The sequence below is a fragment of the Gigantopelta aegis genome, chromosome 10, assembly GCF_016097555.1.
Source record: "Gigantopelta aegis isolate Gae_Host chromosome 10, Gae_host_genome, whole genome shotgun sequence".
NCBI classification, from domain to species: Eukaryota; Metazoa; Mollusca; class Gastropoda; order Neomphalida; family Peltospiridae; genus Gigantopelta; species Gigantopelta aegis.
Genome location: NC_054708.1, coordinates 27,141,861 through 27,156,964, shown reverse-complemented (window position 1 = coordinate 27,156,964; position 15,104 = coordinate 27,141,861). Strand labels below are relative to the sequence as shown.

Sequence of the window (15,104 nt, the reverse complement as noted above, 5' to 3'; positions counted from 1 at the left end):
TTAGTCTTGCATGTTCTCATTATGCGATTAGTTGTACCCACTTGTCACATGCAATCGAATCATACTGTGAGAACACCTATATCGGAACGACTTTAGTCTTGCATGTTCTCATTATGCGATTAGTTGTACCCACTTGTCACATGCAATCCAATCATACTGTGAGAACACCTATATCGGAACGACTTTAGTCTTGCATGTTCTCATTATGCGATTAGTTGTACCCACTTGTCACATGCAATCCAATCATACTGTGAGAACACCTATATCGGAACGACTTTAGTCTTGCATGTTCTCATTATGCGATTAGTTGTACCGACTTGTCACATGCAATCGAATCATACTGTGAGAACACCTATATCGGAACGACTTTAGTCTTACATGTTCTCATTATGCGATTAGTTGTACCGACTTGTCACATGCAATCGAATCATACTGTGAGAACACCTATATCGGAACGACTTTAGTCTTACATGTTCTCATTATGCGATTAGTTGTACCGACTTGTCACATGCAATCGAATCATACTGTGAGAACACCTATATCGGAACGACTTTAGTCTTACATGTTCTCATTATGCGATTAGTTGTACCGACTTGTCACATGCAATCGAATCATACTGTGAGAACACCTATATCGGAACGACTTTAGTCTTGCATGTTCTCATTATGCGATTAGTTGTACCCACTTGTCACATGCAATCCAATCGTACTGTGAGAACACCTATATCGGAACGACTTTAGTCTTACATGTTCTCATTATGCGATTAGTTGTACCCACTTGTCACATGCAATCCAATCATACTGTGAGAACACCTATATCGGAACGACTTTAGTCTTGCATGTTCTCATTATGCGATTAGTTGTACCGACTTGTCACATGCAATCCAATCATACTGTGAGAACACCTATATCGGAACGACTTTAGTCTTGCATGTTCTCATTATGCGATTAGTTGTACCCACTTGTCACATGCAATCGAATCATACTGTGAGAACACCTATATCGGAACGACTTTAGTCTTGCATGTTCTCATTATGCGATTAGTTGTACCCACTTGTCACATGCAATCGAATCATACTGTGGGAACACCTATATCGGAACGACTTTAGTCTTACATGTTCTCATTATGCGATTAGTTGTACCGACTTGTCACATGCAATCCAATCATACTGTGAGAACACCTATATCGGAACGACTTTAGTCTTACATGTTCTCATTATGCGATTAGTTGTACCGACTTGTCACATGCAATCGAATCATACTGTGAGAACACCTATATCGGAACGACTTTAGTCTTGCATGTTCTCATTATGCGATTAGTTGTACCGACTTGTCACATGCAATCGAATCATACTGTGAGAACACCTATATCGGAACGACTTTAGTCTTGCATGTTCTCATTATGCGATTAGTTGTACCGACTTGTCACATGCAATCGAATCATACTGTGAGAACACCTATATCGGAACGACTTTAGTCTTACATGTTCTCATTATGCGATTAGTTGTACCGACTTGTCACATGCAATCGAATCATACTGTGAGAACACCTATATCGGAACGACTTTAGTCTTGCATGTTCTCATTATGCGATTAGTTGTACCGACTTGTCACATGCAATCCAATCGTACTGTGAGAACACCTATATCGGAACGACTTTAGTCTTGCATGTTCTCATTATGCGATTAGTTGTACCCACTTGTCACATGCAATCCAATCGTACTGTGGGAACACCTATATCGGAACGACTTTAGTCTTACATGTTCTCATTATGCGATTAGTTGTACCCACTTGTCACATGCAATCCAATCATACTGTGAGAACACCTATATCGGAACGACTTTAGTCTTGCATGTGCCGATTTTTGTAGGGCCGACAAATCGCATGTGACAAGTTGGTGCGATTAATTGCATAATCAGGGTTTCTAGAATTTGTATAATTTTTAAAATCCACTAGCCATGGGATAAGTGATTTTAAAACTTTAGTAGCCAGGATTAAAAATTCACTAGCCCTACTTTTACTTTAAGTTAACACAATTTTACTAAATAATAGTAATAATCAGATATGTCACCTAAAGAGGGAGATAGAGCTTAAAAAGACTAACATTGGGGAATTGGGGTGGGGGCAGGATATTCATATTTACAAAAAAATCACTAGCCATCAAGCTTGGCAATAGTAGTTATTTACTAGCCCAACATTGAATATCACTAGCCATGGGAGTGGGGCTACCATAATCTAGAAGCCCTGTATAATGGGAACGCCACTTTCAGCATTAGGAATGGATTAAAAACATGCTTGATTTTACATTAAGTAAGTGTTGATTGACACCTAATAGTCTTAGCAGTGCACTACCGGCTGTGGTTAAGCCATTGGACATAAGACTGGTACATGTAGGTACAGGGTTCGCAGCCCAGTACCAGCTCCCACCCAGAGCGAGTTCTAACGATGTAACGGTGTAAGACCACTACACTCTCTTCTCTCTCACTAACCAACTAACAACTAACCCACAGCATGCTTGAACCTTAATTGGATATAAGCACGAAAATAAGTTAAAGAAGAAGAAGTAATGGATTAAAAACATGCTTGACTTTCATATTGAGTAAATTTTGATAGACACCCAATATTCATAATGCATAAATATTCATCAGGCAACTGTTGAATGACAGCTAACCAGGGCTAGCTCTGGCACTCACCAAATTCACCAACTGAGAATTTTAAAATATTATTTTAATTTAGAATTTTTTTTAAATGTAATTATTGATATTTTGTTGGAAAATAAAGTGGGTTTTTGCAGTTTTTTAAGTTTAATAGATAATTTGGCGAAATTTTCTGCTCACCCAGAGCTAGCCGTGCCTAATGTACATAGTTTTAGAAAAGTAGTGATCTTAGCAGTACATAAGAAGTATGACTGGATTAAAACACCTAATAACGATAATTCCTTTTCTCTCTAGCCTAGAAGCTATAACCTGCAGTCGGATAACTTTCAAGATGGCTGTACTTTGTGTGACTGTGACTCTGGTGGGGCTGTTAACCCAGAATGCAATGTTCTAACTGGGCAGTGTACGTGTCGAAACAACATAGAGGGGAGAAACTGCAAGCAGACTGCCATTGGTTTTTATGTGCCCAAACTGGATCACTTCACATTCGATGTTGAATTCCAGAATACAGAGGTAACATAGATTTTACACAAATATATACTATTTATTTAGTTATTTTATCCATCCATCCATCCATCCATCCATCCAGTCAAAAACCCATTTACCCAAAACACACTGACCCATCCATCCATCCATCCATCCATCCATCCATCAGTCCATCCATTCTACCCATCCATCCATCCATCCATCCATCCATTCTACCCACCCACCCATCCATCCATTCTACCCATCCATCCATCCATCCATTCATTTTACCCATCCATTCTGCCCACCCACCTATCCATCCATCCATCCATTCTACCCATCCATCCATCCATCCATTCTGCCCACCCACCTATCCATCCATCCATTCTACCCAAATCCCATCCATCCATCCATCCATCCATCCATCCATCCATCCAGGCAATTCCAACCCTCGGGACAAAATGTATTTGTAAGGGCCTCAGTAAACCTCAGCCCTCACAAAAAACATTTTGTCCCTCGGGTTCGAATTGCCGTATCTTTACCTCACAACAGTGATAGATTCTATTAATATTCAGCATATTTATATTGTGGTGCAAATGGTAACAGATTCAGCGTATTTATATTGTGATATAACAGATTCTGTGATATTCAGCATATTTATATTGTTATACAAATGGTAACAGATTCTGTGATATTCAGCATATTTATATTGTGATACAAATGTTAACAAATTCTATGATATTCAGCATATTTATATTGTGATATAACAGATTCTGTGATATTTATATTATGATACAAATGATAACAGATTTTATGATATTAAGAATATTTATATTGTGATAAATTGTAACAAATTCTGTGATATTCAGCATATTTATATTGTGATACAAATGGTAAAAAATTCTGTGATATTCAGCATATTTATATTGTGATACAAATGGTATCAGATTCTGTGATATTCTGCATATTTATATTGTGATACAAATGGTATCAGATTCTGTGATATTCTGCATATTTATATTGTGATACAAATGGTAACAGATTCTGTGATATTCTGCATATTTATATTGTGATACAAATGGTAACAGATTCTATGATATTCAGCATATTTATATTGTCATGCAAATGGTAACAAATTCTCTGATATTCAGCACATTTATATTGTGATACAAATGGTAACAGATTCTATGATATTCAGCATATTTATATTGATATAGAAATGGTAGCAGATTTTGTGATATCATTCAGTACTATGAAGTGTAATTGCTCTACTTGCAGGGATTGAAAACGGTCGACGTACCAGGCCATGGGAATTTGGACTCAACCGTCACTGGTCATGGTTTGGTGGAGCTGACACCAGGAAACACGATGACAGTGAAGTTGTCGGTGCCTGCCCCTCTAACTCGCATGTTTGAGGTGATCATCAGGTATCAGGTACGTATTTATTGCATATTAAACAAGCTTCCATTTCGTATCATGTTTATGTTCAGAGTGAAATAATTTTCAGTTGTCACGAGCTTTATAGGGAAGTTCATTTAAAAGATCCATTGCTGGTTTTGGTACAAGTAGCCTAATGACAATTAGAGCTGGGTGATATACCATATATACCGTTTGGTATTGGTATCATGTCAATACCAATTTACATTACCAAGCAAATTTTAAAATACTGAAATTTCGGTATTGAAAAATGTTATTCGTCATTTAGTAAAGCACTAACAATATATCTGACGAACGCAAAATAGCCTTGTGTATGGAATTTAATTGTATTTAGATGAAATTAGCGGGTGAGACTTAACTCGGGCATGCATTTAAAACCAAGTATACCGAAAATACCACTTGATATCAGTATCGGTATTGTATAAATACCGAATATTGTACTGATACCGAGGTACATCACCCCAAAATACTAATACCGATACTGATACCGAGGTAAATCACCCAAAAATACTAATACCGATACTGATACCGAGGTAAATCACCCCAAAATACTAATACCGATACTGATACCGAGCCTGAAATGTCAGTACTGCCCATCTCTAATGACAATGTGCAGATGTGATCTTATACAATTCTTTTCCTCTCCCTTAGTAGAAAGAACAAAAGTAAATATTGTTGCAGGTGCAGATAACCTTTCATTTAAAAAAAACTAGATTAATGATACATTTTACATCACAAATTATTTTTTAAATGTATGAAATTAATTTAAAATTTACTTAATGAATTGTGTAAAAACTTACATTGAGGTACACATCTATGGATGACATGAATCAATTTATTGAAGTGATCGAGAGTTGGGCTCGATCATGAGATGGATAACTTCCAAGCTGTATTTCTTGGGTTTTACAATATCACAGGCATTATAAACTGCTGGACAATCAAGCTGATGACAGTGGTTCAAATCCCATCAAAGCTAGCTCACACATTCATTCATCTTTCTCATCTATTACCCTCTGCCTACCATTAATTCTCATTATCTTAATATAAAAAAACTTTCCAATTTTGCCCATGATTTCAATCTGTTTTGACCCTTTCTAGCTGTCAGTTTCCTCCAACTCTGTCTTCTGAGCTGTCCACACCATCACCTACCTGTCTCAACTTCCTCCACCGGTGCAGTCTCTGTGTACTTCCCTGTACCCACCTGGCATCCTCGTCCTTTGCCGCTAATAAAGCTGGTCTGACCCACGGCACTAATTAATGACCGCCGGTAGTAGGGGAGCATAGTAGGTGGTTACAAGTGCCTCTTAATGCCAGAAGTAACTACTGAACACTCTCTGAAGTGGTCAGACTACACCCACAGCTCAAAGCTGATGGGGTATGACAGGTGTGTGGTACGGATAGCCACAAGAGACAAGCACCTGTCATGGATGGAGAGACTGGTATGTGGAGGTGGACAGCAAAAGAAGTTGAAAGATAGTAGTTGTCAGGTCGGGAAGAAATGAGATGGAATTCAAAGGAGTAAAAGCAAAGGGGGCAGTGGGATAAAAAAATAAAACATAAAAATAAATTAATTTAAAGGATAGCTACATGTATAGAACTTCTGTGATTTGTCAGTTGTTATATGATTGCAATATATTCATTTAACACTAGAAGGAAACCACCACTGTGTGCGTTTTGAAAACAAGATAAGATTTACTATTTTGAAGTTTTGTTTATCTTTCTCCGATGATAATCAGGAAATTAGTTCAGTGTCCTAAAAGGAACTCATGTAGCAATGCTAAATAAATATTTTGGATTAACATGGTCTTTATTTTAAAGATAATATTTGTATACATATAGCTCCTTTACATTTCTTTGAAAGCAAAGTCAAATTACACACTGTCTGACTTAAAAGCGGAAGTGTTTGACTTGCTATCACATTTTGAAAATGTTGTATTTTCCATCACATTTCTGTTAACAAAGTACTTAAGTACTTATTTAAAACCAAATGCAGTCCAAGAAACACCATCAGTTATAAAGTACTTGTTTAATACATCAAAGGGTGTCTGACTCTTGATCACTTCTTATTTTTACTTTCAATGAACCTTTCCAAATTATGCACCAAAATTACTTCATGAAAACTGCGCAAATTAAAAACATTTTGGACTTAATCCTAAGGAACATTCAGAATTCAATAACACCACAAATACTCCTGCCCACTACTAACCCTGGTCAGGCTGCTGGTGCTCTCTTGCACTGGACTAGCGCGGACAGTCCCTTGTTCCTCCCACCCCAACCCATTTCCCGTCCTGGATGAAGGAGCCAGCATAAGTCGGCACCTGCGCCCATGACAGGCGTGTGCTACAACAGATTGCTCTGAATGTGCATGTTAAACCCTATGATCTGACCTGACTTGACCATGATCACTTTAAAATCTAAGTCTTGTCTTCTTTACAGCAGAAGGGTTCCCGATCTGTTGTCCAAGGGGTGATAACTCAGGATAATGGAGTGAACTATGAGTGTAATGGCCAGCAGTATACACCAGGAAAGACATGGACGTTTTCAAATGAATTATTTGGACCAACAAACACAGGTAATACAATAAGGTGATACATTATCAGAGATAGTCCATGGGCCAGGTATCCATCTCTCAACCCCCCCCCCCCCCACCCATTAGGGGATTGTCTAGTCGATGTTTTTTGACAACGTTATATGGTAACAATATTTAAAATCTAGTTGTTTACATCTTGATATTTGAAGGAAGTTTCTCAAAGTTTGACCAGTAAGCTCAAATTTTTTTTATTGGGGTAGGGATTGGAGTAGATATTTCCATTTATTAGTCCGCTACGGGTCCAACTGGGTGGGGAGGGGGGACTATAGGTTTCATTTCTGTCCTTCTGTCTGTGTCTGTCTGTCCGTTCATCCATCAGTCCCACATATAGTTTTTCAGATATTTTATTTTTACAATGCCTTGAGATATTCAGCTGATATTTGGTGTATAGCTTTACTGTTACATTTTCAATTTTTGACAGAGTTATGGCCCTTGAACTTAGGAGATATGAAATGGGTTTTTTCCCGAACTGGGTTTTTTTTTTTTTTTGCAATACCTGAAGATAATGAGATGAAATTTTGTATATAGCTTTATCATGAACTGTTGCAGATCAAATGGCTGTTGAATTTAGGAGATGCGAATATTTGTTGGGTATTGCTTTAGTAGTACTCTCTCAGAAAGGGGTGGGATTTAGCTCAGTTGGTTGATCACTCGCTTGAAGTGCTTGCATCGCAGGATGAAACCGCCTCAGTGGATCTGTTCAACTGATTGGGTTTTTTCTTGTTCCAACCAGTGCAACACGACTGGTCAAAGGTCGTGGTGTGTGCTTTCCTGTCTATGGGCAAGTACATATAAAAGATGAGAAATGAAGATTAAGAAAATGTAGTGGGTTTCCTCTGTTGACTACAAGTCAGGATAACTAAATGTTTGACATCCAATAGTCGATGATTAGTAGATCAATGTGCTCTAGTGGCATTGTTAAACAAAACAGAGTTTAAAATACTCTCTCAGAATGCTTGTTAATTAAATAAATGTTTTATCTGTTAGGATCTACGGTACTAACAAGTGTGTGTATGAAAGAGCTACAGACCTACACACTGACTCTGACAACAACTAGCACTTCTCTTATTGACTCGGTAAGTATTCAGGCCTATGGAATTAGATTTTGTTTTTAATAACCAGCCGGGCTAGTAAATATAAAAAAATCCACTAGCCTGCAGATATTATCACTAGCCCGAGATTTTTCCTCAAATATTATGACCATTTTCATTTGCCATATATAAAACAAACCATTCGTCAGTACAGTTTTACTCAAAATTGTGAGTCACCCGACGCGCTAGTGGGTATTGATACTGATTCGCCAGGTAGATGTTGGGTTGTTTGGTGGATTGCTTTGTCAGGTTGAAGGATTTAATGCCAGCTTTTGCTTATAATGTAAAGAAATTTTTAAAAACAAAATATTCCTTTAAAAAATCAACATTTTTGATGTATACTTTTAGAACAGGTGGGGTACCAAAAAAAAAGAGTACAGTTTTACGATCATGTCCTTGACATCATTTTAAAAAATCAGTATAATTTTATTACCATAGGTTGATGTGAAAAACAGAATAATTAATTATGCTTTGGAACATTTACTTTTCTTTTTTTAATGCACTCCATTCACCTCATTTAAAGCATTAAAACCTATGTTTATAAGTAGAAATATTACGTTTACCTGTGTTTTTGGGTATCTACAAGTATTTCACACAAAAAATAACATAATTAGGGAATTTAAGGATCACAGTAAAGATGAATAAAAATTATTTTATATATTTTGACCTCACTGCAGTGATAATTGTGGATTTAGTAGCCTAGTTTTGCACATAAACATCTGTATCTGAAAAACCTATTGTTATAATTACAAACCATACAAACACTTTCTTTTCTCCTTACCATGATTTATCTTTCATACTGAAAGAAAGAAAGAAATGTTTTATTTAACGACGCACTCAACACTTTTTATTTACGGTTATATGGCGTCAGACATATGGTTAAGGACCACACAGATTTTGAGAGGAAACCCACTGTCACCACTACATGGGCTACTCTTTCCGATTAGCAGCAAGGGATCTTTTATTTGCGCTTCCCTCAGGCAGGATAGTACAAACCATGGCCTTTGTTGAACCAGTTATGGATCACTGGTCGGTGCATGTGGTTTACACCTACCCATTGAGCCTTGCGGAGCACTTACTCAGGGTTTGGAGTCGGTATCTGGATTAAAAATTCCATGCCTCGACTGGAATCCAATACCCACCAGCCTGTAGACCAAATTTTGTGATTTAAACCTTTTCTTTAAAGTAGGCCTATTTTTTAACTGCTTCTGCAAGACTAATCTTGTTAAAAGATTGTTGCAAAGTTTTGTGAATTTGGTCACTGGTTTATATATGTGTCTGATCAGACAATTTTGTGATTTAAACGTTTTCTTTATAAAGGCCTATTTTCAGCGTTCGAAATAAGTACTTATCTGTTTGTTCTGACAAGCAAAATGTACCTTGGTGGTTGTCCAGTGCAGAATTAAAAATGTTCAATGCAGTTTCATTTTGATCGATCATAAATATCATCCTTGTACTTTAATAAACAAACAATTTATAAAGACAAGTGTAAATATTGATGGACAAATAGATTTCCAGATGTATTTCTCCGGTGGACTAGTGCAAAATTCCTACAAAGCCTGTAATGGATGATAAAAAATAATAATATATATATGTATATATATAGAGAGAGAGAGAGGGAGGGAGGGAGGGAGGGAGGGAGGGAGGTACTAGTATTACCAGAGTGTTTTTCGGTATCGTCAATATCATATATTAGGAATAAAAATTGTATTATGCGAGCCTCTGGTGAGCACAATACATTATTTTTATTCCTAATATATGATATTGATAATACTGAAATACACGAGGGTAATAATCTCTTTATCATATAAGCTCAAGCTTAATACAACGTATTTTGTTGACATTTTTGTTTCATGGGGTGGTCACTGTAATGGTCCATTAGCAGCAAACATGTGCACAACTTACTGCATACACACCTCCTCCTAAATGGTGTGGTTATCTAATTCCATAATTTCTTCCATGAATGTCATCTGGTTTATGAAATAAATGAATATTGTTTACATGCATACTTTCTTTTTTGGTTGAGTATATATATATATATATATATATTATATATATATATATATATACACAGGTATATATTATATATGTGTGTGCAGACAATTTTCGTGATTTAATTTTTTCTTTAATAACGTTATATGTGTGTGCAGACAATTTTTGTGATTGAATTTTTTCTTTAATAACGCTTTATTTCAATTGCTTCTGTAAGACTAATCTTGTTACATCTTACAGATCGTGTTGCTGCCTCAAATTGAGGATCTGTCCGTGTACACATCAGCTGATGCAGAAAGCCGAACAAAAATGAAAGACTGTTGGGACACCAGCAAGTCTGTTAACCTAGCTCAGAGAGAAAACATGACTTGTTCGGTGATTGAATTTTCACTGATGGCAGAATTCTTTGGAGGAGCAATTCGTAAGATATTTTGTGTTCCATCTTTATCCAGTTCTTTTTAAAGTTCAAACAGCTCTCTTAGGCTCTCTTAAACAATATTGCATCATTCTTGTATGCAGGCAGGTCTTTTGACATCCAATAGCCAATGATTGATAAATCAGTGTGCTCTAGTGGTGTCATTAAATAAAACCAACTTTCTCTTGCAGGTCTTTTTGCATTATCATGCGAGATGGCAAAGTTGTGAGTATTTGGTGAACCAGGAATGGGAATGGGAACTCTATTTACGTGCCCCTAGCCAAAAGGTTCAGGCACACCTACCACAGATTCGGCCTCTGACTTCGCCAGTGGGCGGTTCCGTGGCAGGGTGAACCAAGCACTTGGTTTTTGTTTTGTGCTCTTTAAGAGGCAGGACATACTCCAGTGGTAAAGCGCTTGCTTGATGTGCAATCAGTCTGGGATCAATCTCCGTTGATGGGCCTATTGGGCTATTTCTCATTCCAGCCAATGCACCATGACTGGTATATCAAAGGCTGTGGTATGTGCTATCCTGTCTGTGGGATTGTGCATCCCTTGATACTAATGGAGAAAAATGTGGCTGGTTTCTGCTCTAAGACTATATGTGAAAATTACCAAATGTTTGATATGCAATAACCGATGATTAATAAATCAATATGCTCTAGTGGTGTTGTTAAACAAAACAAACATTTAATTTGCATGTGCTCTTAATTATGTCAATATAATATTGATAACACTGTATTTTCACACCAGTTGATTTTATTTTTTATTTTTTGAAAGTTGAAAATATTTGAAACTACTAATAACTGTAGCATAATGTGAACATTTTATTGTATTTCTGTGAGTTTCTTCTCTGGAGGTAAAGGGAGTCAGTCATGTCTTTATTTTGTGTACAGCTCTGATTATAACTTACTTTCTTCCTTGAACCATGATTAATTTTTAGGTACTGTTAAATGTGACCTTTTTCCACTTACAAATTTGGCGTTCACCATATTGACACTCAGGTTAGGATAGCCTTATTAGTTGTATAGTGTTTTTAATATGGCTTCAAGACTGGTATGTGTCCTGTTGCTTGACAATATCCACTGATTTTTGTGTGTGTAGTGATTAATTGCTCCCCTAACTTAGATTAGGGAAGTTCATTTTAGATATTATCATATTGATACCATATAAATTGAACCTTAATTGGATATACATGTAAGCACGAAACTAAGTTGAAATGAAAAAAACAAAAAACTCTTCTTGAACTAGTCTAAGGGTTAGTGATGAGGAGTGAGTCACAGCTCATCTTAAATGGCGAGGTCTGTAATTTCAGTTTTAAATGTTCTGTTCCTTTTCCATTTGATTTCAGCGTGTGCATGCAATGTATCTGGAACACAACCGAGCATAATGTGTGCACATCTTGGAGGCCAGTGTGCATGCAAAGATAACACCATTCTTCGTGACTGCAGTATGTGCAGGGTGGACTCTTATGGACAGAACATGCTAGGAGTGTGCACAGGTACATTATGATGAACAAAATCTCCACCTGCTCCTTATCTGTAATATAATACAGGGCTTGCTCTAGCGAAGCCGAAAAATTTGCCAAATTATCTATTAGCCTTAAAAAATTTCTTAAACAAAATATTATTTTGCCAACTTAAAATAAAATTCACCAGTTGGTTTAGAAATTCGCAATTGGCGAATTTGTCGAGTGCCAGAGCTAGCCCTGTGTAACTATGCAAGGTCTTTTTAGCAAATTCTGATCATTTTGATTACTTTGATCTGCACTGCCAACAACCTTCTTTGCACTTAATCAATGTTGCACCTTGTAAAAAATCTTCTTTTTTTTGCATTCAGATCCAGTTAACTACTGTGCTAAAAAAAATGCATACCTAGATTAATTTTATTTATCCACACTGGAGCTAATCTTCGTAACTGTTACTTCTCAGATGTACATGCACATTCAAAATTGGTGATTCCTAAGTCTACAACACTGCAGCCTATACAACACAGCCAGACAATTAATATGGCCAAACACAACAACACTCGCCACAAAACTACATGGAACAGTCACTGAACTAATGAACACCACCTCACTAACGAAGAAGAAGAAGATGTACATGCGTTTTTAGAGCTATTACAAATGAATTGTGTGGCAATACAAACAGCAGGATGACCATAAACACTTTGAATGTACATTAATGGATATTCTAAACAATAAAATATAAGTAATGTCTTTTTTCAATTATTAAAAACAGCTCCAGTGGTGAGTCCGTCACTTTAATTTGGTGTAACTAAAAGGTTCATTCTTTGACATTTCAGTACAGACAGAAATTTTTTAACACAGGTGACTGTTTGATACGGGTGATTGCTAGAGCAAGTTTGATTGTATTTTTGTTATTATATATTGAGACATGTTTTGTTTTGTTTTGTAGCATGTAACTGTAACCTCGGTGGCTCAGAGAATGCATTCTGTAATGACACTGGATTTTGTAAGTGTCGGTCAAACGTCTTAGGGATGAAATGTGATTCGTGCTTACAAGATTACTATGGCCTCGCTACAGGTAACAGTACCACCTAATTAACAAAATGTTTCAATGTAATACTGTACAAAGGAAGGAAATGTTTTATTTAACGATGCACTCAACACATTTTATTTATGGTTATATGGCATCGGACATATGGTTAAGGACCATACAGATATTGAGGGAGGAAACCCACTGTCGCCACTTCATGGGCTACTCTTTTCGATTAGCAGCAAGGGATCTTTTATATGCACTATCCTATAGACAGGATAGCACATACCATGGCCTTTGATGTACCAGTCGTGGTGCACTGGCTGGAGTGAGAAATCAGCCCGATGGGCCCACCGACGGGGATCGATCCCAGACTGACCGTGCATCAAGCGAGCGCTTTACCACTGGGCCACGTCTTGTCCCCTACTGTACAACGGTTCCAGCCAGGAATAGTCACAGTCTAACGATGTGTTCATTTGGTGCTCGTGTATTTCAATAATTTTCACAAGTTCCAAACTGTGAACATGACTTCACCAAGTGGAGAGCGTTCAGGTGATTTATAGACCATCTGCACTGTCACTCCAATCTCACATGCCATTTTTTTTCACAAGTTGTGAACATTGAGACAGAAAATCCTATCCCAGTTCGCAAGTTGTGTTCACGGGTTATTTTGCCAAGCGAGCGTTCTTCACAACTTGTGAACTGGGAAATACAATATTCAAGACTTCTAATGAATGCAGCATAATTACATGCTGAAAGCCAGTGGTTTTGCTTCTTCTGGAAGTGTGTATAATATAGTTTTGATGTCTCCAATCTAGTACTGGGGTTCAGTGGTAAAGTGCTTGTTTGATGTATGATTGAACTAAGATTTATTTCCTTTTCATTTCATTTCAAGTTATTTTCATTTGTATATCCAATTAAGGTCCAAGCACGTAGTCCTAGGCACACACCTCAGCTATCTGGGCTGTCTGTCCAGGACAGAGGGTTAGTTGTTAGTGGTTAGTGAGAGAGAAGATGGTGTAGTGGTCTTACACCTACCCATTGAGCACCCACCGAGGCCGGTACCGGGCTATGAACCCAGTACCTACCAGCCTTATGTTTGATGGCTTAACCATGTTAACCATGACACCACTGTGGCCGTTCATTGATCTCCAGTGGTGGGACCATTGGACTATTTCTCATTCAAGCTAGTGCTTCACAACTGGTCTAACAAAGACTGTGGTAAGGCACTTTTCTCCTTATTCCTAAGACTGGTCTGAGCATCCTAAATGGCTAAATTATTCCAATAAACCATGGGGGATTTGTTCAGGTTATGCAGTAGCTACTTCTTCTTTCTCCATTGCTGTATTGCCATGTGTTATTCATTTCTTTCTTCCATTTCTATGTAATGTTATTTTTTGTGAACTGTAATTCTAACTTAATAATAGATACATTATTAATAGAAATGTTGTTTTGTACACACAGTACTTGTGAAATTGTCTGTCTGTCTGTCTCTCTGTCTGTCTCTCTCTCTCTCTCTCTCTCTCTCTCTCTCTCTCTCTCTCTCTCTCTCTCTCTCTCTCTCTCTCCTCTCCCTCTCCCTCTCTCCCTCTCCCTATCCCTATCCCTATCCCTCTCCCTCCCTCCTTCCCTCCCTCCCTCCCTCCCTCCCTCCCTCTCTCTCTGTCTCTGTCTCTGTCTCTGTCTCTGTCTCTGTCTGTCTCTGTCTCTGTCTCTTTCTCTCTGTATGTCTCTCTCTATTTATTTATTTATTAGAAATTATTGTTTTCCTTAATTTGATTTTATTGTCAATTCCACAGGAAGAGGTTGTGTCAACTGCCAGTGCAATCAAGTCTATTCCATTAACAACACCTGTGCCGATGATGGACAGTGTCCTTGCAAGCCTGGCGTGGGAGGAAAGCTTTGTACCAAATGCTTGGATGGGTAGGTCCCTTTGTTGGAGGGGTGGGACAGGACGTAGC

The 15,104-nt window shown here is 37.6% G+C and overlaps 1 protein-coding gene across 1 annotated transcript in view; it reads left to right on the top strand.

Moving 5' to 3' along the window:
* Positions 1 to 15,104, top strand: part of LOC121383566 (laminin subunit beta-1-like) — a 91,701-nt gene that overhangs the window by 26,697 nt on the left and 49,900 nt on the right. Inside the window, exons 10-17 of the mRNA XM_041513654.1 lie at positions 2,950 to 3,168; positions 4,399 to 4,554; positions 6,994 to 7,129; positions 8,135 to 8,223; positions 10,471 to 10,651; positions 11,997 to 12,146; positions 13,063 to 13,191; positions 14,943 to 15,066. Of these exons, the coding sequence (XP_041369588.1) occupies positions 2,950 to 3,168; positions 4,399 to 4,554; positions 6,994 to 7,129; positions 8,135 to 8,223; positions 10,471 to 10,651; positions 11,997 to 12,146; positions 13,063 to 13,191; positions 14,943 to 15,066 (1,184 nt within the window). The remainder of the gene's footprint in view (positions 1 to 2,949; positions 3,169 to 4,398; positions 4,555 to 6,993; positions 7,130 to 8,134; positions 8,224 to 10,470; positions 10,652 to 11,996; positions 12,147 to 13,062; positions 13,192 to 14,942; positions 15,067 to 15,104) is intronic.